Genomic DNA, 27331 nt, shown 5'->3' with positions numbered 1-27331 from the left:
CATTTTCCCCCTCTTGGGCCCTGGCAAGTCTTTTGAGAAAAGCAAATCTTAGAAACCAGACCAAAACCAAATTTTCAACAAGCTCAAAAATTTAGTTGTACCAGTGCTGCATGAAGCAGGGGTAGGGGACAAGATTGACAGCCCTTATTGTGGGAAGAGCTTGGTGCACCCAAAGATTGCTCTGCTCTGCCCTGGTCACACTGCTTCTAGTGGGCTGGTTTCAATCTGGTGCCTGGTTAAAAAAAGGATGTCAAAAAGACTGCTTTCTGCAGAATCCAGAAATGACAATAATATCTCCACCAACAATATTAGCAGCAAGACCACCACCGTGTATCAAATGCTTATCTTGTGCCAGATAGTGGACTAAACCATCATCTGCTGTCTTATTTGATCTTTAAAACAACTCCTTTACAGATGACAAATCTGGGTTTATCGAGGTTAAGTAATAAGGCAGGCATTTGTTAATCTGTATAAATTTGCCCAGGAAAGAGAGGGAGGTGATGCCCCAGGGAATGTTGCACCTCCTCTGCTGATGGGGGCTCTGGACCATGGCCTTGGCTGCTGGGATGGAAGAAGTTGGATTACCACGGGGACATTTGTGTGACACTTTCTGATCAAGAGTGATAACCCAACTCACTTCAGAATAACACAGGTTTACGTGGAAAGATTTTAGTGATGTGACAGGTATGGCTCGCTCATGGGAAGTCAGCGGTTGAATCTCGAGAACTGGGAATGTGGGTCCCCAGATGGCGCTCAGCTACACCCACCTTGCACTCACCCTGACTGCTGTTTGCCTGACTCTGACGGTTTTGATGGCCTGAGAGGCCATGCACTGCTCAGGCCAAGGCTCCTGTGGGTGACCTTGTGGGGCACTGGGGAATTGGGTCCTTTTTTATACAGTTTGCCAGAAATGTGACAGCAGTAGACTGGGCCTCCCCGGGCCAGTCCTTTAATCAGCTAGCAGAGGGGGCCAGACAGTGCGGAGAGGATGCTTGTTGATCAGACGGACTGTTTGGAGCTGATGTTGTGAGGTTACTGGGCACCCCAGACAAGTTTGTCCCATCCGGTTATTGCACATTACCTATTGTACTAATACACAGAAAAATGCAAACTATCGATATAAAACAAAACCAGTTCATTCAAGAAGCCATAGATGCGAGGTTAACTAGGACCCAATGTAACTTGTACGTTTTTTCTAGAATAGTGGTTTGAGACTTGAGGACTTGCCTGCCTCAAGCCGTATCCTGGGAAGCTGACCCAATGGAGACGTAACATCTCAAGGGTGAATTCATCTTCCTGGGTCAGAGTTGGTTTGGGGTCACATGCTCCTGAGGTCCCTAAAGACCACGTGAGCTGCATTGCGTCCAGCGGCTCCCATGACACCTCCTCCTGGAAGGGAGTCTCCCATGAACCAAAGCTGTGCTCACCCCCCTCCCACCCCTCCGTCCCCCCATGGGACTTGCTGAGGCACCAGCCACAAAGCAGAGCAGGGACGCCTGAAGGGTGATGCTGGGGCTGTGGGTATCAGAACCACCTGGGATGATTATTAAGATCCTGGACTCCCCTGAATCAGTGCAGAAAGGGCCAGGTGCCTGGTCCAAGCAAGTGGCCCTCTCCCCCCCCCACCCAGCCTGAGAACCAATGGGCCAGATGGTGAGACTCCCAGCACGTGAAACTAGAATGAGGGATTAAGGATTTGAGAGGAAGTCATGGAAGTATGGACCCTGTCTGGGAGGCCGGGGCCCACATAGCTCAGAGGAAGCATCTATATGAGATGAGCTTCCGTGGGGTCAGTAGGCCTGGGAGGGGAGCAGGGAAGAATTTTAAAATTGAGAAACTGAACTTTGCCGATCCTTACTGGTCTCAAATACCGATGGGGAATTTAGAGGCATGGGTCTTACACAACCCACCATGGGAACTTGGAGAGATGCCTCCACTGGGATGTATCCCCTGGCTTCGTGGGGAGGAGGTGAGCTAACCTGAGGGTTGTGGCCAGAGAATTCTCAATGTGGGTGGTGGCTTGTTCTCCTGGGAGTTCCCTCCCTCTCACCTCCCCCCTTGTTTACCCTGCTCCCCTGTCTGCAAGCCTCTGCCAGCCCTCGATGCCCGCACAGGATAGTGGGACCGAGGGTCACTCACCAGGATGGGCCCCACTTCCGCAGAGATACAGGCCCCGGAGAGGGCAGCGGTAGCTGGAGTGCAGGGGCACAGGGCGGGCGAAGTACAGCTGGTCCAGGGCCATGGTGCAGTGGAATATATTCTGCAGGAGGCAGGGCCACAGTCTTTAACATAGGAGTGTTACATTCTCCCCCCCTTTCCCCTCCCCTGTTCTCCAAGGAAGGTTCTTCTTCCAGGATGTTTTCTTGGGCTCTTGTGATGCAGAATGAGGATGGGAAGACAGAGAATAGGCACAAGTCCTAGGGCTGGGGGTGAAGTTTCCTAGAGGCATTTTTCAAGAAGGAAGAAGGGTAGGGAGCATCTTCAGAGGGTAAGGAAACTGGATGGGAAGGAAAAGGGAGATTTTAAAGATGTTGCTGTGGACTAGGAATCCCCCTCACTCTGTTTGAAAAATAGAGGAAGTGGATTTATTTTGACTGCTGGCACATGTTTCTTTGGCCAAGACACCCAGCTGAGCTTGCGCCTTGGGGTTCAAAGGTCACAGTAAATGGCAGATGGATACTGGGAGCTGAGCAAGGTTCTGCTCCACTGGCCTGGGTCAGACCAGCCGAGGAGGGAGCAGGTGTGGGGGAGGGGGAAGGGCACACCTGCGGGGCAGGTCTGGACAAGGAGACCAACATCTGCTGGACGTCACCGTGGGGATGCCCTTCACCTGCCCCATCAACATGTCGCAGGCTGAGCTCGTCCTCCTCCCTTGAGTCGGCTCCTGTCCTGTCTTCCCTGCTTCCGCAGATGGCGTCACCTCCCCCTCCTGGGCCTTCAGGTGGACTCTTTACGTCCCCTCCACCCGCCTCGGCACGCACATTTATCAAGACCTCTCAACCCACCTGCCCAGGTCTTCCGCCTCCACCCTTTCCCTTCCCTTCCCACTGCCTGGCCTCCCTCACTCTCTATCCTGCCCAGCGCCGTCCAGTAAAAACATAACGGGAGCCACACATGTAATTTTAGATTTTCCAGTAGCCACATTAACACTTAAAAGGAAACTGGTGAAATTAATGTTAATAATATATTTAATTTAACCCAGTTCAATGATATATTTAATTTAACCCAATGGATCCAAAGTATTATCACTCCAACACGTGGTTGGTATTCAAATTATTGATGAGACATGCTACATTTTTCTGTATTCGGTCTTTGCAATCTGGGGTACATTTTATACTCGAAGCGCATCTCATTTTGGCCTGGCCACATTTAAGGGCTCAATAGCCACAGGAAGCTAGTCACTGCTCTATCTGACCTGGCCTCCTGACCCATCCCCCTGCCTCCAGGCTCAGTGAGTTTTTTGTGTTTTTTTTTTAACATATTTATTGGAGTATAATTGCTTTACAATGGTGTGTTAGTTTCTGCTTTGTAACAAAGTGAATCAGTTATACATATGCATACATTCCCATATCTCTTCCCTCTTGCGTCTCCCTCCCTCCCACCCTCCCTATCCCACCCCTCTAGGTGGTCACAAAGCACAGAGCTGATCTCCCTGCGCTCTGAGGCTGCTTCCCACTAGCTATCTATTTTATGTTTGGTAGTGTATATATGTCCATGCCACTCTCTCACTTTGTCACAGCTTACCCTTTCCCCTCCCCATACCCTCAAGTCCATGCTCTAGTAGGTCTGCGTCTTTATTCCCATCTTACCCCTAGGTTCGTCATGACCTTTTTTTTTTTTCCCTTAGATTCCATATATATGTGTTAGCACACGGTATGTGTCTCTTTCTGACTTACTTCACTCTGTATGAAGGGAAGTGTGAGCACATGCTGCCTGGGGGAGGGGAGCTCCCTCTGAAGAAAGGCAGATGGGAGGGGCTGACATGGACATCCAGGCAGAAGGGCCGCAGTCCTGGTGACCTGCTCGGCAGGTGCTGCCTCTCCTCACTCCTCCCTCACTGCCTAAATCTGACCGTGTCTCTGTTCCCTCTCTGCTGTGGTCTCCGCCTCTGTCCTCTCTTCCTGCTGAAGGCTGGGTGTGGAGGGACAGGATAAAGCTGAGTGGGCATGCCAGGGAGTCGGGGTACAGGGAGAGTGTGACGAGAGACCCCAGTCCTGTACTCACCCCCCCAGGAAGCCCAAAGACTCTCTCCAAGTCAGGGGGTGTGAGGATGTCTCTGCCCACCACGGAGCCCTTGAAGCCAGGGGCGTAGGCCTCAATGCAATCACACACTGGGTGTCGAACACAGGGAAAAGAGGTGGTGTTAGGAGAAAGAAGAGGCATTAAGATTGTATAGCTCGGCATATTTACCAAATTCATTAAACTCTACACCTAAAATGGATATTTTTTCATATGCAAATTATACCTCAATAAGCAAAAAAACAAAAACAGTCCACAGGCAAATAAACAATTCATTACAGAGGCCTATGGGTGTCAGGCTAGTAGAGCTTCCCACTCCTTCCCACCTTTTTACTCCAACCCTAAACACTTGTCTCCCCTTGAACATGCAAAAATTTCTTCACCTCATTGCTCTGCTCAAGTTATTTCTTTTGCTTGGAATGCACTTTGCTGCCTGGTCGACTCCTATTCATCCTTTAAAACCCAGCTCAAATGTCCCTTCCTTTGGAAAGCTCTCCTGTCTCTCTGGCTCACAGCTTCCTCCTTTGGTTCCCACAGTCCGTTGTACTGTAAGATGGGTTTGTTAGTCTCCCCCACTGGACTGTGAGCAACCTGAGGGCAGGAACTATGTCTTTTTGGCTTTCTTCATCCAGGGCCTGACCCCAGCAGTTACTCACTGCTGATTTAGGTTTCCCTGGGTACTCCTCTCTCCCTGGCACAGAACTTGCAGGTGTTAATACTGAATGGGGTAGTCAGGAGGAGAGGAGGCCATTCGGGACGCTCGGCCAGCTGTCACTGTGGAGCCGGGGCAGTCTAGCCCTCCTTACCTCTGTCTGCATAAGCGTTTCTCTCCTGCTCGTCCCAGGCCTTGCCTGCAGCCAGTGTGTAGGGCGTGTACTGAGTGAAGAGGGAGATGACGTGGCAGCCGGGGGGAGCCAGCGTGGGGTCCAGCGAGGAAGGGATGCAGAGCTCGATCATAGGTCTATGTGCGACACGGGGAGGAGACAGGGTGGGGACACGGGGAGGAGACAGGGTGGGGCCTGAAGAGCAGCACCTGCCCGAGGGAAGGGGCTGGGGAGCCACTCTGAGATGATGGGACAAAATGAAGGCCTGACATGGGAGGATGCTGGGGCTGGGCCGATGATCTCTGTAAGGACATGGTGGTGTTTGCCTGCAAAGGCTCGGTGACCACCAGGACAGTCCAGACCACCCACGGGGCGCTCCCTCATCTCCAGCCCCCTGTCCCCGGCCAGACCTGCAGGCTCCGGGCTCTCTGGGCCCTCCCAGGCCAGGGCGGTGAATGAGCAGCGGTCCCTGCCGTCCCACCACACCTCCTGTGCTCTAACCAGGGGCTCAAGTGTCTCTAGGGCCCCCACCTGTGGGAAGGCAGGCCATCCATGGCGTCTTCAAAAGCCCGATGGAGAAGGAGGGTGTCCTCACAGTTGAGGTGGATGGAGCACTGGTGATGGGGCAGCGGCTGGCCCCTGGGAGCATTGGGGGCTGCCAGGAAGTCAGGCAGCCTGTCGACAGCCACTGAGGGGCCAAAGAGGAGGGTCAGGGCCCAAAGGTCTGTGTCCTCAGCCCCCCAGGGTCCTCTATCTCTACCCATCACCTGCTCACCCACATGGTGGACTGGAAAGAAAAAGTATAAAAAAGTGTTTCACCTTCAAACTGGGGGGCAGGCTGTGGGGCAGGGGATAGAGATGATGATGCAGGTCAGCCTTTCCCAGACATGGAGATTTCTCACTCAGATAACCTCAAAAGAAACAGCTCTACAATCTGGTGTGCCTCTTACCATTGATCTTGGTAACAGGCGACTGGGTGTCCAGCTGGGAGATTCTCTCCACGAACTCCTCAGGAAGCCACTCCTGAAAGAAGAAGGTTCTACCCTGGGGGTGGCCAAGGCCCCCCAGTAAAGGGGGCTGCTTTACTCCTTTGTTCAGACTGGTCCCTCAACCTCTACTGCTGGAGACCTTCTCCCTCCCTCAGAGCTCAGCCAAACCACTTCCTCTGTGAAGCCCTCCTGGACCCCTCCCGCTCAGCGCTAACCACTTCTTCCTTTGCAGTCTGCCAGCGTCCTGGCTGTAAATGCCCCTTCCAGCTCCTGCTATGGATATGGCCTGTGGGCTGCAGTGTCTTTCACCTCTGGTCTCTAAGCTCTTGGAAGTCTCAATGATCTCAAAATTGTCTCAAGATGCTTTTGAACTGATGTTTGCTGAATTTGATTAGTGGAATCACTCAGAAAAAGTGGTGCCTTGTCCCCAAGAATAATCCCCAAATCGCTGGGAGCTCCATGCTCATACACATATACACATGTCTTTGGGGGACAGGGAAGGTGTGATCAATTGCAAAAACTGCCCCAAGTCCCCAACCCTCCTTGTATGCACACCCCTTTTTATTGCCCTCCCACTGTGACTGAGCTTGGCCATGAGACAAAGCTAATGTTAGCAAAGAGGATGCACACAGAAGCACCTGCGTGACTGAGTTTGCTCAATTTTGCCTTTCGCCAGATCTGGACTACCATGCCGGGGGATGAGAGACACGTGGAGCAGAGCTGAGACATCCTGGACGTTCTGACAGAGACCGCTGGATTAGCCACAGCCATCAGCAGGGCCCACTAGTGACCCGCAGCTGCTGGAGGAGTGCATGAGTGAGCCCAGATCACTTGAACTCAGCCAAGATCAACTGATTTCTACCGCTCTGTGTGCTAAATCTGTATTTCTTGTCATATGCCCAGAAGCTGTGTGGTTGTTATGCAACATTCACGTGGCAACAGATCACGGACACAAACAGTGGAATTAGAGCTGGTTAGAGGGGAGAAATCAGGATAGTAGGAAAGCTGTAGGAGTAACTCTGGGTTGAAAGTCAGACCTGAGTTCTAGCTCTGGCTCTGCCAATTGCTAACTGCCTGGCCTCAGTCACCTCACCTGCCCGGACCTTTCCCCTCACCTGTGAGGCTTCTTTGCTCTTTGCTCCCTGCCCGTTAGGTAAGGAGAGAAGACAGATTTCCCCACATCCGGAGAGACTTGGCACTCGCATATCCCACCCTGATGCAGCCCTGGTCCCCTTGATCCCTCCACATACCGACCCCAGGCAGACATCTCACCTCCACCCCCAGCCTCACCTGTGGCGTCAGCTTCAGGAAGGTGATCTGCGGCGACGCGCTGGACAGCACCACTTTGCTCCTTACCTCCGAGCCGTCTTGCAGCACGACTCCTTGAACGCGCCCACCACTGCTCACCTGCACCTTAGCCACTGTCTAAAGACACCGGGAAGGAGCCCCCAGGGTTCCCGGGCAGGGAAATGCAGGTTGAGTCTTGGGGGATTTCCGCTGTCCGTGCTGCTCCTAAGCACTCACAGCCTTGTCAACCCCGGCCCCGATTCTCTGCAGCTCCTGGTGAGGCGTTAGCCCACCCCTCCAATGCAAAGGCTCAGCCCAAATGTGGGATAGTGGCTGTGAATTCAAAGTGGGTATGCAGAAGAACTGGGACCTGGTTCATAGCAGTGCAGGCTGCAGAGCCCAAGCTCCTCAATTCTGAGCCCAGCCTTGTCCATCAAGGAGAGCCTGTAAAATGAGGGACCCTCCAAATCCGAGACTTTGTTCTACTCTAAGATCCTTGCCAAAAATTGGGGTGGGGTAGAGGGGCTGTTCACCTTTTCAGTGAAGATACTTGCTCCGTGTGCGGTGGCTGAGCTTGCGATGGCGTCGGAGAGGGCACCCATGCCACCCTGGACGTAGCCCCAGGCCCCCCGCATCCCCTCCAGACCCCCCATCACGTGATGGAGTAACACATACCTGAGGACAGATCATCAGAATCAGTGGCTGGAGGTGGGGTTTAATCTCCTCAGAGTTCTAGGTGCAGAGAGTCCTTCCTGTGCTGTATCTTCAGCCCCTCCCTGACCCTATCCAGCCCGGCCTGACTATCCTTTAAATGAGCTCGAGACCCTTGCAAGAGCCCTTCGCTTCCCATTCTGCATCCTCTCCCCCTGTAAACGTCTGGGGGCAGAGCTTTGGTTCCAACAATGTGGCAGCGATGCCCAAACCTGCCTCTCCAGCTCTCTCCTGAGTGCCAGACTGTATGCCCAGCTACCCACAGATATCTCCACTGGCATGGCTTTGGGCAGGCATCTTAAACCCATCCCCTTGCCCCCATTCCCCAACCTGTCTCTCCATCAGTCTTCTCCATCCCAGTGAATGGCACCTTCAGTTACCAACAGAAAACTGGGTGTCAGTCTTGCCTCCCACTAGGCCCTCACCACCTACATCGTCGAGTGCCTCCCAAAGAACTTTCCATGGCCCACTCCCTGCTGCTTCCTCCCTGGCCCAGGCCACTCTCTTCTCTTTCTTAAGTTGCTGTAGTAACGTCCTCCTAATTGGACCAACTTCTCCCCCTCGTTCTTCCCTGTAGACCTTTCTCCACGTAGAACCTGGAGCCCAGTCTCAAAACTCAGCTATGCTCCTGTCACTCAGCTCTTTTCAAGCCTTCACTGGCTTGTCAGTGCTCTGAGGGTGATGGCCAGTCTCCAAAACTGGCCTTCAGGGCTCCTGCCTGCTCGTCAGCCTTGGCCCTCCCTACACCGCCCCCCTAACACCCCGCACTCCTATTAAGCCAAACCTCTCAGTGCCTTCAATAGATCATATTATCCACTTGCAGCTCCTACATTTGCACATGCTGTTCCAGAATCTAGAAGCCCCTTCCTCCCTCTTCTTTTATTTGGCTAATTCCTCCTGTCCTCAGAGTCTCAGATGAAACATCTCTTTCTCATGGGGGGCTTCTCTGAGCCTGGACCACGTTGCCCCACCGTTACAGTGCCCACAACTCTCCATTCCACTCCTTGCTCGGTGTCTACCTCCCCCATTAGGATTTCAACCCCATTCACTACCGTGTCCCTGGACCTAGTCCCCAGGCAAGTGCTCCATCGATATTTATTGAAAGAATTAATGAAAAAACAAATGACTTAAAAGGCCCATTTCACAAACTGGGCGGTAGCTAAGCCTCCTGAACACCCACAGAGAAAAGGACCAGAGACCCCAAATGGAAAACCCAAATTGGCTGGTTGATCTTGGCCAAGATGTTGCAACTGCTGCCAACTCCCACTTTTCCATGGCCCTGGGGAATTTGGGGCTGGCTTAGTGTGTGTTGAAAAACCACTTCCAAAGTGTACTCTTATCCCTTGAGAGATAAGCCACACTGACAGCTTCTAGCTGCATCTTCTGGTGCACTGGAAATGGCCCAAGACTTGGCAGCATCCTCTATCCCAACACACACATGCACACACAACACACATACAAAACACACACACACCACACACACACACACACACACACACCCCTCCATTCCTGCTCCTACAGGGGCTCATTAAATCATACCGCAACTACACACTTCACTGTGTCTGACTGCCCCCTCTCGGATGAGGCTGTCAGCACACCTCCCGCTCACAGGGGAAAGGCAGCTTCCCATCCACGTGAAGGTATCTGTGTGTATGTGAGTCCTGGAAGCCACGGAAAGGATCTGCGGGAGAGGGACAGGCAACGGGGCTTTGTGGGAAGGGAAGAGATGATAGATAGGTAGGCAGATAGGTAGGTAGACAGGTAGATAGATAGATAGATGATAGATAGATAGATAGACAGATGATAGGGAAGAAGATACTCATGTTGAGCTATCACAGGAAGCAGGACAGAAGTGTTTCTACTGAAGCAGTAGGGAGTAGTGGCTAAGAAAGAAGACTTGGGGTGGGGTTGGGGGGAGGTCAGACAAATTGGGCTGGAAATAAGCTCTGCCACTTACTAGCTGTGTGACTTTGGGAGGGATACTTCCCTTCTCTGAACCACGGCTCTCAGATGTTGCTTCAAGGCTTAAATGAATCCTGTGTGAAGTGCTTGGCTCCTGGCTGGCTCACTGGGTGAGCTCAAGGAATGATAGTTATCGCTCTCGTGGGGGAATCTGCTCCACTCCTGCTGCCCCACCTCACCTGCCACACTCACCCACTCCCTGGAATGTAGGGACTTGTCATGGCTCCAATCACAGCATCCGTTGCTAGAGTAGCTTTTAGAGGCTCAGACTCAAACCACTGATCCAGCACCTGGGTCAGCAAGACAGCCAGGAGAAGGGCTTACCTTGGGAGCAGAGGCCTCCTCACTGCAAGGTCCAGTCTGAGGCTGGGGAGCCCCTCACCTTGGCAGCTGGAGCTGTGAGGACCTGGTAATACTGGGGCAGCTGGGCTCCCAGGATACGACCTAAAGGAGGAGATCCATAAAATGTAAACTGAGACAGGCAAGAAGGGAACACTCTGATCCATAATGTCCCTGCACCTGTTTCTTTTCCTGTAAAATGGGAGTACAAAATATTCTGTACCCCTAAGAGCTATTGGGAGGATTAAACGAGGTATGTAGAGCATTTCTAAAGCACTTCCATAGGCACTTAATACATTTTACCTGTTAGAATTATTTTTGGGCAATTTTTAATTTGTATCTTATTCCCCTACTTTGAGTTCTATAAGGCCGTACCCTGGGAGGCAGCAGCTTGGCTAATCCATTCCTCTGATACTGATTCAAACTATCTCCAAGAGTAACTGGGCACTAGGACCTTGAAGGCAGAGGTCATGAACCCTAGGCATTGTAGCCCCAGTGCCCAGCTTGGTGCCTGACACATAGTAGATGCTCAATAAGTATTTACTACATGAATGTTTATTGTATGACGCTCCTTGGACTGGTAATCTGGGAGGTGATGTCTACTTTTGGCATCTGTGGTAGATTCTACTGGCTCTGACTCTTCACCCCTCCCCGTGTCCACACACTTTGCCATGTAACTCTGCACTGCTTCCCTCCCTAGCTGAGTTGACCGCCCTGCCCCTTGATTCTGGGCTCAAATGATTTGCTTGGCCAGTGGAATGTTTACTGATGTGATGCAGTCAGAGGCTTGAAACTGGCCTGCACATTGGGGCTTGCCCTCTGTGCTTCTGTCACTGACATAAGAAGGCCACGCCTGGACTAACCTATGGCTTCCAAGAAGAGGATTAGAGGCACCTGGAGCAGAGCTGCCCCAGCCACAGACACATGCATGAGACCAGACCAGATCAGCTCAGCCCGGCTGGGATCAGCTGAACCATTAAGACACTTGAGAAATAAATGTTTATTTTTATATGCTATGGAATTTTGTAGTCTGTTATGCAGCAATTTTGTGACCACAGCTAACTGATGCAGTATTTTTCCAGAATATAGAAGCTAAACTGGTTTTTGTACCCTAGAGGAGTGGTAGAAAATAATAGCAGGTTTGGTGAAATTTCCATTCTCATACCCACGGCAGACATCACTAATTCATCACAGATTTTTTTCTTTCTGAGCCCAATAATCTAGCATCCTTCTTGTATGGGGGTATCTCTTCAAACTCTCTTGGCCCCATCTCTTATTCCAGCCACGCCTATGGTGACGAGCTCCGTGCAGGCTCTGGTCAGCTTCACACAGGGCAACCTGACAGCATCCCACCTCAGACCTGAAGATGTGCCTCTTCATTTCTTCCCTGGGGCTTCTCTGGCATCACGACAGGACACCCACGGGAACCCACTTGGCACCCATGGATGCACAATCCAGAAGTTAATGCCTCATGTGGGAGTTAATACCCCAGGGGGCAACCTCTGACCACTGGGGGACAGAACCCAATGGGTAAATGTTTTCCCTTTCTTCTCGTGGGCGTGTCCTCATGTGCATTTCCTAAGGCTTCTCAGAGGGAAGGACCTCATCAGCCACAGTGGTGGCCAGGTCAGTAACACACCCTGGTATCAACTCTCCCTCTTTCCCGTTTCTCCTCCTTTCCCTGGGATCCCCCTTCAAAATGAATTACCTGCACATAAGTCTTTGGCTCAGGCTCTATTTTGAGAGCACGCCATCCTAAAACTTTGTCATTTAAAGTGCTCCAGGTGGCCCCTATTAATCGATGGCAGTTGACAGGCTGCCTTGGAGGTTCAGGCTTATGTCCAATTGTGGAGAAAATGGGCTCAATCACATGAAGGTGCTCATCATGCCCAGATTCCTGCCCTTGGACTTACCCGCCTGCAACAGGGGCTTGAGGGTGGAGAGCGACTTGAGCCTCTGCAGCAGGGAGCCCCGCTGGAAGGCCTCCATGTCCACCGGGGCTGCGTCCAGCAGAGGGTCAATGGCTAACGCCAAGCGATTCACGAAGGCCTCATATTTGGGAAAGGCCTGGAACAGAGCTCCGAGTCAAGGCCCCATTGCCTAGAATCCCACAAAGACACTGTCCCCTTGCTTGGCCCTCCAGCTGCCCCATGTGGCCTGCTGCCCCCCAGCTGAGCCTTGATTCCTCAGCCCTCATGCCCAGTGTGGCTCAGCCTGGCTGTGTTGAGTTATTCCCAGTTCTAGGTCTGTGTGCTGATGTCAACACTAGGGGAGGTCAGAGAGAGCCTGGGTAGTAGGAGGGCCACCGTGTAGTGGCAGGGACAAGGGGGTTGATGTGGGCCAAGACCAGTTGTCAGCCACGGAAACCTCAAGTATCCTAGAAAGTGGTCTCTGTGATAAACTAAAAACCACTTAAAAGTTTCTCCTCTCTGTCCTGTCTTTCTGTATCTTATTGATAAAAGTGAGATCTCTCTGCCTGCATTCCAGCATGCTGACTGTTCCTTCCCAGGCTGCAAATCTCCTGCATCCTCTTGTCATCAGCAGGGACAGAAACTTGCATCCCTTCACCCCACAACCTCCCGCAACAGAATCCACTTCGACAGCCTGGTTATGACCCCCACACCCCCTTCCCTGGATGGGTGACAGGAGCAAGGGTGGACACCCATGCTACCCGAGGCCCTGTCTTAATTCTCAGCTGAGAGCTTTTAATTTTTGGTTCATCTAGACTCATGGATATACCCATGGAACTTTAACAACTGTTACATAAAGAAAAGCTCTGTGTTGAAGTACATTGGAGAATCTTGATTAAAATGAAGGTAAACAGCTTTCTCTACAGCAGGTCTTTAATATGACAACGTGCAAAGACAAAACCAGAATTCAGCTCCTTACTTTCCACAGTGGGATGTGGCCTCTGCCTCCTGCTCCTGTGGTCACCAGCACACAGGGCCACGGCCACACATGGCCGAGGCCACTGCTCTATAGGCCCAGGGATCTGGCTTTGCCCTGAATCCTCTCTAGCGCATCTGAGACAAGCAGGACTTGGAGGAGAGGGTGTAGGCAGTGGACCCCCAAGTCACTGCACAAAAGAATCACTTGAAAAGCCCTTTTTTTTGGTTGACTTGATCATCAGCCAGTGTTTGAAAACCACTGGCTGAAGAGAGATGCTGTGTCTGTGGTTTTCTTGGTTTTACCCAATACTAGATTAACACAACAAAAAGTAACACACATGGACTGGTTAACCCAGGTTCTTCTTATAAAAATGTTTCCACCAAGATATGAGTTAATGCTATGCCTTCAGCTTGTATCTAGGCTTGGTACAAAAAATGGCCATTCAAAGAATCTTTTTATATCTGTAAAACCAATCACACCGGGCCCGTTACATTCAACGACTCATCCGGACAAAGCTACCCAGCAAACTCCTCACAGTGCAATCCTAGGAAAAGAAATATGCCTTCTCCATCAGCTGTGTGTACTCCCTTTCACCAGACCTGCTCGCCATCATGGACACATTCTTACCTTGGGCTGCCAGGGGATGATGCCAAAATAAATGAATATTTATTACGATGCTCTTATCCTAAATTCCTGATCGAGTGTATTCTATCCTAACTGTCTCTGATCTCCCCTTCTTCTTTTTGGCCTTCATGTGCTTTAATATTGATGACCACCTGGAATTCTGTCTGAAAGCAGGAGAGGAGAAAGCACATAGAGCTAAGGATATATCAGTGGACTCCCTTTTGAAATTCAGGTGGAGCCCACCTCAACAGTGGTCTCATGCTGAACACACACAGGTTGGAGGGTGTCCAGTGTTCACTGGTCTTAACCAACTGTCCGCCACCCCTTCTCTTTGCAGTGCTGGCCCAGACTGGAGCCCTCCTAGGGCAGATGAAGTGGCCTGTCCACACCCTTGTGGCCTTTGACAACCCGCCCTAGGACAACTCCAACCAAACCCATTTTTTTTCAAGAGCGGCCACCAGGCTGAAATGGAGGAGATCAGTCTCTGGTCACCTTCCCTACCTGGGCATCCTTCCGTGAGAACTGGGTGATCTGCTTCTGGTTTTCTGCCATGTCTGTGCCCAGCAGAAGGGACCTGGGCACCTTGCCCGCTGTGCCCTCTTCCAGCATAGGTGTGAATGAGTGGGGGTTTCGAAGATGAAGCCTCAGCCCGTGTTTCTGCAGAACACAAGACAGCACAGGTAACATTTGAAGGGATCTGCCCATGACCCTTCTCTGGTTGTGTTTGTGTGACCACTTAGGTACCTGCATGCAGGTTCCCAAGGCCTGTGGTCCTGGTTCCTATTTTTGATATAAGTGTATAAAAAGCCCTCTTGCTCAGGCACCCTATGGCAGACCATACCATACCATGCCACACTACCCAGTGCCAGGGACTGTACTAGGGTTTACAATGGTTACATCACAACAGCTCCGTACGTATATCATCCTCATTGTACAAATGCAACAGCAGAGGCTCAGAGAAGTGAAATAACTTGTCCAAGGTCACATGGGGAGGTGGATCCTGGTTTCGAAACCACACCCCTGTGACTCCAAAGCCCTGGCTCTCGTTGTTAGTCTTTAAATGCCCCCATTTCAGAAATAATAATTAAAACTGAGAAAGACACAATAAAGCCACGGTTATGTGAAAATCCATATTTACAAGGTGGATAAATCATTCACATCAGAAACAACTTATTTACTTTGCAGACTCATTTACTGCAGGGTCACTTTAAATGGAAGTTCCTTTGATGCATTGAAAATATGATTTGATTTACAAATATTTGACTAGCACACAGAACTTTCCAAGAGTACATTTACTTCTTCAAAGAAGGTGGAGATAAAACAAAAAGGGCCTGTGCTACCTCCACAAATAAGACTTACTGCTCCCGCTAGAGACTTCTTTTTTCTTAAACCACTTTATTGAGGTATAATTGACATACAAAGAGCTGTATGTATTTAATGTGTGCAACTTGACGTATTTGGCACTTAGAGACTTCTTTCCCCAGAAACTTGGTCTGCTCCCTCACCTCTCTGAGGTCTTTGCTCAAATGTCACTTGAATAGCAAGTTCCCCACTCCCATCCCCTGCCCCCGAAATGAGATCTGTGAGCAGAAGTTTTAGGAAAACATGAGGAAACCAAAAGAGATCTTTCCAATAATTACAGCAGAAGTTTCCCCACACCACAGGTGTTCCAGATGGCAGGATCTCCACGGTTGAGCATTCTATGGAGGCGAGTCTGAGCATTGGTAGGGGCAGGGAGACCCGCAGGATCCTTTCTAACACTAAGATGGGGAATGCCTTTGATTCCAAACTGGAGGAACTTCCAGTTTGGTTCCTCTTGATACAGTGAACTCTTTCCCACCCAGGTGGCGTCCCTAGTTCCTCTGTGTCCCTCACCCTTGGCATCCCATCCATCACCAGGTCTCACAGCTCAGCCTCCAGACCTGGTCCACACGTCCCCGCCCTGACTCAGCCTGAGCCACCACCCTGCGACCACGGCTGCTTGCACCACAAGCCACACCATCCAGCAGGTGGTATGACCTTTCACAAAGTCACAAATCCCAGCACTCCACTTCTCGATTAACACCTCTGCTGTCTGCCCCCTGCGCTCAGGATAAAGCGCAGGCCCTTGCTTACAGCACGCGAGGCCCTGTCTCCTCTGGCCCCTGCCCCTCTCTCACACCATCTGCTGCCTCTCCGCTGGGCACTGTCTGCTCCGGCCACATGACCTTCCTTCCCCCTGGGCCTGTCCACCTTCACTTCCCTCTGACTGCAGTGCTTTCTGCTCAGATGTCCACAGGGCTGGTGACTTCTTGGCATTCGAATGTTAGCTCGAACGTCACCCCTTCAGGGAGGTTTTCCTGGTCATCAGTCCAGGCTGGACCTCCAGTTCCTCACTGCCACATTGCTTTATTTTCCTTTCTTTAGGTGGCACTCACCTCTCCCTGAAGTCCTCGCACTAAGAGCACAAGCCTTGCCCCCTTCCCTCGCCGCTGTCTCCCCACATGCCTCTCCCAGGGCCTGGCACAGGGCAGGTGCTCAGAAGCATTTGCTGAATGAATGAATCAATAACCTCCCCTCACCGAAAAAGGGACCCGAGAGGATCCCAAGGGTTGTTTCAAGTCTCAATAATTGAACAGGATTAATTTATTTATCTGATTCCAGGACTTTCTCTCATAAAGGGAGCCGTGGTTATTCTTGATGGTTTTGATGATGTGGTGTCAGACTAAGAAGAGGCTGTTAAACCATCGTTAGATTGCCCCAGTTAGATTTGCTCAGATCACACAGTTTCACTCTTGTAAAAAACAAAACGCTTCTGATCTACCCATGGGATTTCTCAGCATGTACAGCCGTCCTGGCTGGAAATTGCTGGGAAGGGACAAGCCGTGTATTAGGGACCAGAGAAATGGGAGATTTAAGTGGTGTGGTTCTCCGAGTTGTGCTCTGGGGTCCTCCTGCTTCAGAATCATTGGCTCCTGGGCCTGCCACAGTCCCACAGAATCACCCTTAGTTCCTCTGAGCAAGAACCACTTTCCCACCAGTTGCCCAGATTATCCTGAGGGACCTGACAATTTGAGAGCCCTGCCTTAGAGAAATTTCCGAGGAAAGCAGGAGCAAAGGGATGGGGTTGGGAGCCAGAAGGTGAGTGCAGGGTGGGAGGGAGGACAAGGGGTGCCACTTGAGTGAGGTCAAGGCTGGTCCAGGGAGAGTTGGGGAAGGCAGCTGCTGGCTGATACAGGATGAAAGACACCCCCTCCCCTCCACCACATACACCCAGGGCAAAAGCTCTGCCCTCCTTGTCTGGATCCCACGACTCACTGCGGCGCCACTGTAAAAGCAAGCTTACTCTCCAGGTGGATAGAACTGGGAGATGATCTCATCGACAGCTGGGGAGACTGAGACTTGGAAGACAGGCCCAGTGAGGCCCCAAGCAGGTTGGCGGAGTCATCCTCTGGCTCAAGCAGAGCTCAGTCTAATCGGGTACAGGCCCACAGTGGGAAGGTCTGAGAGGAAGTAGCAGGCCACAGGTCCTTCTGGAGCCTCAGTTTTCTCAGTTGACAAATGGGCATAATACTGGGTTGGCCAAAAAGTCCGCTCGGATTTTTCTGTAACATCTTACGGAAAAATCGGATGAACTTTTTGGCCAACCCAATAATACTAGCTGACAGTTGTCAAGCACTGACCATGCCCCAGGCACTGTATCAATGATTAGCAAACACCAACCACTACGATAGCCTTATGAGGCAGGTACTATTACAGGATGCCCTCAAAATGGCCCAGGAGCCCAAAGAGGTGAAAGTCCCCGAGTCCGACTTCCTGTTCAAGCTGCCGAGGACGGTGACAGGCTCTCATGTGTAATGAGGGCAGAAATCAGCTCAGGTCCTAAGGCAGCTTCGCAAACTCAGATGCCCAAGGCTTCTAGCAGGTTTCCCATAGGGGCTGGACAGACCCCGGGAAGTGATGTGACAAAGCAAAGTTGGGACCGAATCCACGTAAAGGGCCAGCCGGTACAGCATGCAGGAACATGGGCCTGATGTTGACAAAGCTTGTTCTACGAGAGGTTTGAGTATGAAATTTCCGGGTCTTTAAGACACTGGGTGGGCCAGACAAAGCCCATTTGGGGCAGGCACTACAGAGACCATGGGAGATAGATACACCCTCGGAGGGAAGAATAGCAACTGCCCACTTCCCCAGCCCCCAAGCCATGGAGCAGGTGCCCCCCCCTCCCCCACACTCTACCTTCAGCTCCAGTTCAGTGTAAATCTGCGGTCGTAGCAGGCTGAGGAGGTAGGCTGCTCGGGAGAACTTAAACCCTGAAAATGAATCGGATGAAGACAGTAACCGGGGGTCACCAGTGGTCACCCCCCCCACGCCCCTCACCCACCTCTTTGGCTCACCTGGGATTATTTCCTCTGTGACAGCTGCACCCCCGATCACGTGGCGTCTCTCGAAGACTGCCGTGTTCACCCCCAGTCTCTGCAGGTATGCTGCCTGGGGCGGGGCACACAGGGTCCTCCCTTTACCCCTGGGGGCTGACCCGCACTCTCAGGGTCCTCACCACAGGGCTGGCTCAAGCTGTTGTTGCCTCTGAGATGCCCTTCCCCCGCCACCCATACATTTTCACCCCCCCAAACGTTCTCTAAGACCTGACATGATTGCCCCTGCCCCTCCACTTCCCAGCCCGAGGTGACCTTCCCTCCTGAAAGGTCCGGTGCCTCTGTGAACTCCTGCCCATCTCCTGGGGAGGTGGGGTGGCAAGCCTCGCTCTCCTCATTGGTCTGAGGCAGGCAGCACGGTAAGCTTGCCTTGTGAGTGCTGAGCCAGACCGCCCAGGTTCCACTCTCCTTTCTCTTGTCTGCTGGGGCAGCCTCAGCACCTAATCCATCCAGCCTCAGTCTCCTCATGTGCAAAAATGGGGCTGATGATAATAACACCCACTTTGACTGCTTCATGGGGTCGCTGTGAGAATTCTCTGAGCTGGTCCCTAGGAGGGGCTTACACGGGGTCCTGGGCATATGGGACGTGTTCAATCAATGAAGCCATGATTATAGCACAGCCTTATTTTGGGAAACAAATGATGCAGGGGGGGCGGATTAACTTTCCTCTAGCACTTAGTGGAAAATCAATAAATATTTGTTGAACCGAACTAGTCCTGAGTCTACAGACCTAAAATGCTGGTCCTCACACCACTACAGCTACCACCCCCACGGTGACAACAGGGATGGCGTAGCTCTGAAGGCAAACTTTTAAAAAAGTTCGCTTGGCGACTACAATGTGCCAGACACCGTGCGAGCATCATCTCATATAATCCACCCCAGAGGTGGGCACCGTGATTCTCCCCATTTCACGGAGGTGGAAACCGAGGCTTGGTGAGGCTAATAGCTCAGGATCACAGAACTGATGAGTAGAGGTGTCAGGAACTGAACCCGGGCGGTCTGGACCCAGAATCTACACTCCTGACACATCCTAACAAGAAAGGAGAAAAGAGCAGCCCAACATGACATTCAGAAGGTGGCCTGGCCCTCAGACGTAAGCCCTGTTTCTCCCATTAGACGTGAACAATCTCACAATGATGACCGCAGACAGGGATAATCTAGATCACGACAAATGGGACAGAGCAAGCCCACTTCACAATTGTGTCTAAGCACAAACGAGACAGGGTCTACTGGGCCACCACAAAATACCAAATGCCCCCTCTCTCGGCCGAGACGCTACGTGTGCACAGTGACTGCTCTCCTCACGCTAGTCTCCCCTTCACGCACACACGGTTACTGAGATGCCTGCTCACAGGGCTGCCCCGACTCTGACAGTATCCAATCTAGAGCCAACCCCTACTGCCTTAGGCTCTCCCCGAATCAGCCAAGCGAAGCGCATGTCCTAGAGTAAGTCCCTCCTACACCTCTCATCCTGGGACGCCCCGCGGTGTCCCCATACTCACCATCTGTGTAAGGCTTTATGAGCCGGGTCTTTGGGGCACACCATCTGTTCCCTTCACCTCAATTCGGTGAGGGTGGGCATTTTCATTCTCATTTTACCATGGCTCAGAGAGATAAACTGATTCGCCTTAACCTTGGCAAATGCAAAGTGGCAGAGCTGGGGACAAACCCACGTTGGTATTAATACAAAATCAATGTTCTAAATTACTGATCGGTTGAGTTAAATAATGTCCCCACTGAAATGTTCAAGTAAAACTGCTATGTCAGGGAAAGTCTTAAGATTTAACATAGGTCTCCTGGCTCTCCATGTTGCTGAGCCCCCTGCATTGATATTCTAGAGCAGCCGCTGCTGCAGGAAGATGCTCCATGTTGGGCTTGTGGCCTGAACCCCTCTAGCACACACTGTGGCCTCTTAGGGGTACAAGGATTCCGGTCTGAGAAGCACAGCCTTAGGGTAACCCTGGCCTGGCTCAGTTTGGGACCCAGAACCCACCTGTGCTGGGGCAGGGCCCTGCTTCCTCTGCTAGGTCGGCTTCCTCCCTGTCTCCAGGGCACACTTTGGACCGTGTATAGCTGCTGTGTTCCCCTGGTTGGTACCTGGCCTAAACCTAGCTGGGGAACATGGGGTCTGTACACAAGGACAGCCCACCATCTGGAGTCAAAGGCCCCCCAGCCCCAGTTACCTGACCCCGCAAGCTCTGACCTGCCTCCCAGGCTATGCCCATTACACACTTTCCCAGCTACTTATCACCTTGCTTTTGAAAGGTCATGGGGGAAACCTATGCGCATTAAGGAGAGGAGAACAAGGGAGCCCCTGATATCCTCCTTAGCAACTGCAGATGTCCATTCGAGCCAGCTGCTGGTCAGCACCAGGGCGCGAGGACTAGCCGGCCTTTCCTTCTCCCCCTCGGCCTTCATCCTGCTGGCTTCCTTACACTCCTGCTGAGGGCCACACACCCAGGGACCAATGAAGTGGGGCCGAGTGGGAGGGACTCACAGCCACCAGCCCGTTGTGTCCTGCAACGAGAAGGAGGAGGGGGCAGGAAGGCGACAGTGGTCAGCGGGCAGACAGACACATTCCTGGAGGAGTGTGGCCACCCACCCCTGTCCCCATGCCCATGGAGATCCTGGAGAGGTAGCAGAACTTGGGGGACCCCCTCACCTGTACCTCGATGTTGGAACAGCATCTAGCTCAATGCTGTAAGACACCAATCTCTGGGGAGTCAGAAAACCCTGGTTCTTGCCCTGAGCTGAAAAAAGTCCTGTCACCCTGGCTTGGCCAGTGGCTCACGCTGGAGTGGGGACAAGGAGAAATCCACAGTCATTAGATGAAAACAATCCCACGAAGGCTCGCACTGTTGGGCTTCCGGCACTTGGGGATGAGCGGGTGACTCTGTCAGAGGGAGTGTGACAGTTGACTTAGCAGGGGAGAGAGGGAGGCGAGGCTGTACGATGATGCCGCACGTCCTTGGCTGGCATGGAATCACCAGCCGTCCGGGGGAGTGCCGGTCCTGTGGACAGTTGCTGCCACGCATGGCTTGTTGTGCCCCAGAAGGGGCGTCTTTGTCAATTCCCAGTGTTCCCCAAGTAAAACAGGAACAGCTCAAAATGAATGAAACACATACGGCTTTGACGTGCGCTAGAGTAGCTCAGCGTGCTTCAGGGGTGCCAGCTGACTGGGCAGATTTGTCTATTATAAAGTTTCTTTCCAAAAATTTTAGGCAGGCTGCCCCTGGGGTAGGAGCCCTGAAACTTGGCTTGGGATCCCATGTTCCACACACCAAGCCCACTGCTAGCAAGTGCCTCTCCAGCTCTTAGAAGCTTCAGGATCACATGAGAGCTCGGGTAAACACCGATTCCCCAACGCCTCCCCAGAATCTACTCAGCAGGTTGGGGGCGTGGAGCAGGATGCACTTCACAGAAGCTCCCTGGTCATTCTGATGCAGGTGGTCTCAGACCCACAGGCCAAGCACATGGGGCCCTGGGATTGGGGCCTCCCCTTTCCTTAGTCTCAGAATAAAATGCAGCAGCTGGAGAAGTCCTCGATGGGCAGAGAACAGGCCCTGGTTGCTTTCAGGGAGGGGGGCCAGGCCTCCCCTGGGACACATGGCTCATGCTTCTCTTTGGTTGTGGAAAGTCACTCTGAGTCTTCAAAAATGCCAGAAGATAACTATGTTCTCTGAGCGCCAACCTGAACCCAGCGTTGACTCTAATAAAAGGCTCAGCCATTAAATTGACAAACATCCACAAATAGGAGGCAGCAATGACCCACATGATGGATTTCTCATGGCTGAGCTAGTTTTGTTTTACATTTTCCACATAGAGACCTCCCAGAATTTTCGAGGTCATTGAGCCAATTTATCATCCATTAAAGAAATCTCTGAAATGGAGTTTTTTAAACCTCTTTGACCATGATCTGAGGAAGAAATGCATTTTACTCTGTGACCTGACACCACCACCCCCAAATAAATGTATTTCACAGAAACAAAAGTTTCAGGAACTAATATTAAATCATCATGTGATAAGCATGTGATGATCTACTTGATTATATTTCATTTAAAATGCTAATTGATATAGTACTTTTTAAATGTTTTTGATAATTTTCTTAAGAAAGTTTTAAAAATATGATGGAAGGGAATCATGAATGGATGGATTGCAACCTGAAATTTGGAAAGCCCTGCTCTCAAATACATACAACAAATTAAAGGCAGACTGTCCTGGGCTCATTCTGTCTTCTGCTGCCTCCCTCACGTCTAAAAACACAAGGCCTGACAGACCTGCAGCGTTGAAGGGAGGACAACCAGTAATGCACGTAAGGCACCTGTCCCTTAGCAGACAATAAAAGGGAGCTGCCTTTTAATCAGTGCTGATCATAAATCTTGGAAAACTAATGAAGGCTTCCAGCAACAAGGTCCAGTTCAATCATCACATGTAAGCCCACAAATGCACAAACAGACCTCAAAGGGCAAAGGTCAAAGATCCAACAGCCCAAGTTCCTCTGCGCTCCCCAACTCCCCCACCCCCAGTCCTGGCTGAGCCTTCCTGCAGCTTCTGGTGACCTCTCCTTTCCCCTTGAAGGAGTCTTAAGCTGTGGGCTCTGGCTCAGCTTATCTCCAGGCCAGATTGCAGGGTTCCTTATGCAGCAGGAACGGGGGAGCTCTGGAGAGAAGCTGCTCTGAACGTGGGTTCTTGAATGTGTGGGCTGCAGATGCCCCCATCAGATCCATTCCAAGTGTTGGTTAGATGTGCTGACTTCCTCAGAATCCTAATCACCAGGTAGGGGGCCCAGGAACTGCATTTTAACAAGTTCCTTGGGTCATTCTTAGGCAAAGTTAGTCAAATGACTAAATCAGGGTCCTCTTTAAGGTGGCTCCCAGGCTCCCAGTGTGACCTCAGGGAGCAGAGATAACCTTTACCTTAGAAGATGCCACTGTGTTCCTCACTCAGGCTGGAAATGCCTTCAAACCAGCAATTAGAGAAGCAATGCCAAAGAAAAACTCAGGCCTGAGACTCACAACACTTGTGGCAATTCACCCAGGTATCTGGGGACCTATGATGAACCCTCTCTGCCAAGAGACAGCAGGGCTGGGCTGTCACCAAGGGCAGGAAAGGTGGGAGGCACTTCCGTTTCCTGAGCCCAGTCAGTGGGGGCTGCAGCAGGAGTCCCCCAGCCCTGGAAGTTGGTGAGATAGTTGTCAAACGCAGCCCCTGGTAAAAATTAAATTACATCAACTTACAATGAAATAATTATATTAAAAACAAAGGTAATAAGTACTCAAACCTTGTCACTTCCTAATTGTTTTACTTTGCTTTAACGGTTGGCTATGCTTTCACGGTTATTTACCTCTACAGACCCATAGAGGGGCCATGCTACATGGTGATCCTTGGCTGCATTTCTCTCCCAAATTCACCTTCGGTGACATCATATTGGTAACTTTGAAAAAGGCCACAGTGGGAGTATTCACACTATGGAAATCTGCGAACATTACACACCAGGGCTTGAGTTATTATGTTTTTGGTTGTTAGGCTTAAGAAAGTGATGGAGAACCTGCTAATAATGTAGATTAAACTTAACGGCAGTTGTGTCTGTAGCTGTTACATTGTGAAATGGTGCAAAACATTGAGGAACTGTTCTTCCAGTGTTCGAAAAACATTATCTGATTGAGCCAAGTCATTCCCTTCGTTGAGGAAGGAGTGAAGTTCAGACACAAACCTTTGTTTCACTTTTTTTCTGCTGTTTAAAGTAAATAAAAATATCAAACAACATTCCTTTCAGAACTATTTTCATTTGTCAAATTGCAACCACAGGTTGGTTACTGAGTTGAGCAGAAGTCACAGGTACTCAGTAAGAATGGATTGGCTACCTGGAATTTAGAGTATTGTATATTTTATCTGCAAAACTGTGTGCTACACTTCTTTTACTTCCGTATTTATAATAAACTTACGTATGGATATATATGCACACATTTTCCCTGGAGAGGTGACTGGTAAACATTTGCCAGCACACGACTGCTCTTCATAGGGGTAAAAATGAAGAAATGCCCAAACAGGGGCACAGCTTTAAAGCTGTGTGATGAGCATGTCCTTCCAGGCCTGTCATGGTCGCTCTGTCTAAACCCAGTGGGAAATAAGGTCAGAAGCTGAAATTTGGGGCTCTGTGTGAGTGTGAGGGGAAGGCCTCGAGGAAAGGCAGCCTGGTCCTGTCCCCCAGCTTCACACACTTGCGGTGGAATCAGGTGCCCTGCAGCCTGGGGCTCAGCAAAGCATAGCAGGGTCACTGCAGCAGGTCTCCCACATGCCCAGGCAGGCAAGGCAACAGGGGCTGTCACCCTCTGCGTATAGGCAGGAGAACCTCTGGGACTCATTTCTATTTTTTCCTAACTCCCCTTTATGGAGCAACTGCAGTGTCCTCGGGTGGGGGGTGGGGTCTCAGTGGTCAGGTGGTGGTGACCAGAACTCAGGGCACTTGGGGTGGCTGGATTTCACACTTCTGTCATCCCAGGGCTCTTTCCTTCCAAACCTTATGTACCATATGCTTTCCAAGAGCATGGTGGCAAATGGCTAATTTCACAGGAGATATGCGGAAACCCCTGAATTCACCTAGTCCTCCCTGGTCATTCTAGATGGGAAGACTCAAGCCCGGAGACGGCAAGAATCTGCCCCACGCCACACAGTGAGTCGACAGCAAAGCCAACCCCAGAACCCCGGCATCTGCTCGCAGACAGGTGGGCTTCCCACACCAGCACCTGCTCTCATCCCAACTTCTGGCCAGCTTGTGCCAGAGTAGAGGGACGCGAGGGGCTTCTGGGCAGGGCTGCCCTTCAGCCCCTCAGCTCTGGCCCAGCCCACTTTACCTGCTCCTATTACCACTGCATCGTACTCCGGCTTCAGACGTCCCCTGGTGTCAGAGTGAGCTTGTCTCCAAGCGGGGCAGGGAGAGGCACCCACGGCCCTATGGAGCCCTCGGCCACATGCAGCCATTTCTGCCCTGGGCTAGGCCAAGAATTTGCTTGCAAGCAGCTTTTCGTACCTCTCCAGGCAGGGGGAGGAGCAGGGAGAAAGCAGGAAGAGAGGAGGAGCTGCAGCCCAGTTGCCGTACTTGGCCCTGGGCCATGACTAAACAGGGCACGCTGAGCTGCCCACAGCCCAGCCTGGCCCCATCCACAGCGGGCTGAGTCGCGGGAGGTCGCCTGTTAACCAGTCCCGTGCCTCCAGACCTCTGGAGAGTAACCACCGTGCTAATTCTCTAGGGTTCCTGTGTGCCAGCCCCTGTGTAAGCCTCAGACGAGGGGCACTGAGGCTCGGAGAATGTGTGTGTGAGGCTTGGAGAGTGTGTGTGTGTGTGTGTGTGTGTGGTGTGGTGTGTGTGTGGTGTGTGTGTGTGTGTGTGGTGTGTGTGTGTGTGCATGCAAATGAGTGTTCCAAAGGCACTGAGGCTTGGAGAGTGTGTGTGTGTGTGTGTGTGTGTGTGTGTGTGTGTGTGGTGTGGTGTGTGTGTGGTGTGTGTGTGTGTGTGTGTGGCGTGTGTGTGTGTGCATGCAAATGAGTGTTCCAAAGGCACTGAGGCTTGGAGAGTGTGTGTGTGTGTGTGTGTGTGTGCGCGCGCGCACGCGCGCGCGCATGCAAATGAGTGTTCCAAAGGCCCGTCTCCTCCCCCATGCTGTCCTGCTTCTGGTTAAGGAACTAAAGGTCCTGGATGAGCTAGGGGTGGGAATCCAAGTAAAGAGAGGGACTTGGGTCAGACTCTGTTCCAGCTTCCCGTCCCTCCGGCTTGTGGGGGGGCTGCTCTATGCCCACAGTGGGCTCAGGGACCCGCTGCCTGAAGGCTTCTGGGGCAGGCCCTCCGCACTGCTGGCACCAGGGCCTCAGCAACGCTGCGGGGAGGGCGGGCATGTGGCCCTGGGGCCCCCAGAGAGAGCCACACGTCCTTGCTTCAATGCCATCCACTTCTCAGGCTGCCGCACAGCAGGAGAGGTCTGGGGGCCAGTTCAGTCCTTGTGATTTTGGCGGTTCGCCTTTTTCTTTTGAAGGCCTGAACATTTCTCTTCTGTGTTTTGGTACCTTTCCCATTTTCCAAGAATCCTCAAGGATTAGAGACCGCATCTCCAAATATCTTTGGCTTAGTGCTTACTCTCCTTTGGCCTGTCCTGAATTAGGAGCCTCTTTTGCTCCCTTCCCATTGGTTAGGACATTCCCCGTATAGGAAAAAGCACCCTAGGGGCTGGGAATTTCTGTACTGCTCTGATATCTAGAAACCCGTTATTAGAAGTGCATCTCAAAATTATAAGAGTATATGGAAAGTAGCTTCTGGGTAAGAGGGACTTCTGGGGACACTTATACTCGCGACTCAGACACCCCTCCACACGCCACGTAAAGTTTACACTGTGTGTCTCTGCTAAAATCCGAGTCAGCATCTTCCCTTCAGTGTTATTTATAATATTGAAAAACTAGGGGGACTGGTTAAACTAGACATGTCACATCATGCAGCTGCTGAAAGTGAAGGGAAAATATTAGGTGCAGGAGTGAGGATCCTAAATAGCAGTGGCTTCTAGACTTAGTTTCCCCTTCTGCTCCTTTCCACGATCTGTACTTTCCACAATCATGTCATAATTCCTGTCCATAAAGCCATGATATTAAGGAGGAAGGCAGTCCCAGTCACCTCGTGACTCTGTCCCTCACTGCCACCTTCTGCGGACTTTAGCCCGCAGTGTTGTTCTAGCTCCTTCAGTACCTCCGTCCCGGCAAGCTGTTCACTTAACAGGAAAGATCAGTCTGCTCTCATGAATTTCAGCTCAAGACTGAAGGCACGGAAGGCCTGGCCGCTGTCTGGTGTCACACGCAAACCCACCGCCTCGCTGCGCTGTGTACTTCTGCCTCCTCACTTCCCTCTGTCCCAGCTGTGGCCTCTCGGTCCCAGAGCAATGGATGCTCCCAAGTCCCAGGGCTCTGACGGCCTCTTGTCCTTGTGTCTGTTTGGGGGGGACTTTCAGGTTAAAGGAAGGGCTGTACCCCTGGGGCAGTGCTCTCAATCCAGGGCACACCAGGACCCCCA

General features: G+C 51.6%; 2 protein-coding genes across 4 annotated transcripts in view; both read right to left on the bottom strand.

Annotated features, from left to right (window-relative positions):
* Positions 1-25587, bottom strand: PYROXD2 (pyridine nucleotide-disulphide oxidoreductase domain 2). The gene is made up of 16 exons (XM_059054714.2): positions 25134-25587; positions 20777-20796; positions 18241-18334; positions 18083-18156; positions 14366-14521; positions 12265-12418; positions 10395-10456; positions 10205-10302; positions 7873-8014; positions 7343-7477; positions 6014-6086; positions 5595-5751; positions 5046-5200; positions 4225-4331; positions 2140-2260; positions 1-1389 (listed from the first exon to the last, which is right to left on the bottom strand). Exons 1-16 carry the CDS (start codon positions 25258-25260, stop codon positions 1319-1321), a joined length of 1746 nt encoding a protein of 581 aa, XP_058910697.1. The 5' UTR covers positions 25261-25587; the 3' UTR covers positions 1-1318.
* HPS1 (HPS1 biogenesis of lysosomal organelles complex 3 subunit 1) overlaps positions 18307-27331 on the bottom strand; it is a 32491-nt gene continuing 23466 nt past the window's right edge. Inside the window, exon 19 of one of the 3 annotated variants that reach the window (XM_067024891.1) lies at positions 18307-18334. In XM_067024891.1, the coding sequence (XP_066880992.1) occupies positions 18307-18334 (28 nt within the window). Of the gene's footprint in view, positions 18335-18514; positions 20797-22366; positions 23488-27331 lie in introns of those variants that run through there. The other 2 variants (XM_067024890.1, XM_067024892.1) reach the window with 2 other exon arrangements.

This window comes from Kogia breviceps, chromosome 2 (assembly GCF_026419965.1).
Source record: "Kogia breviceps isolate mKogBre1 chromosome 2, mKogBre1 haplotype 1, whole genome shotgun sequence".
In the NCBI taxonomy this organism is placed as follows: Eukaryota; Metazoa; Chordata; class Mammalia; order Artiodactyla; family Physeteridae; genus Kogia; species Kogia breviceps.
This window is presented reverse-complemented; position numbering and strand designations above follow the sequence as displayed.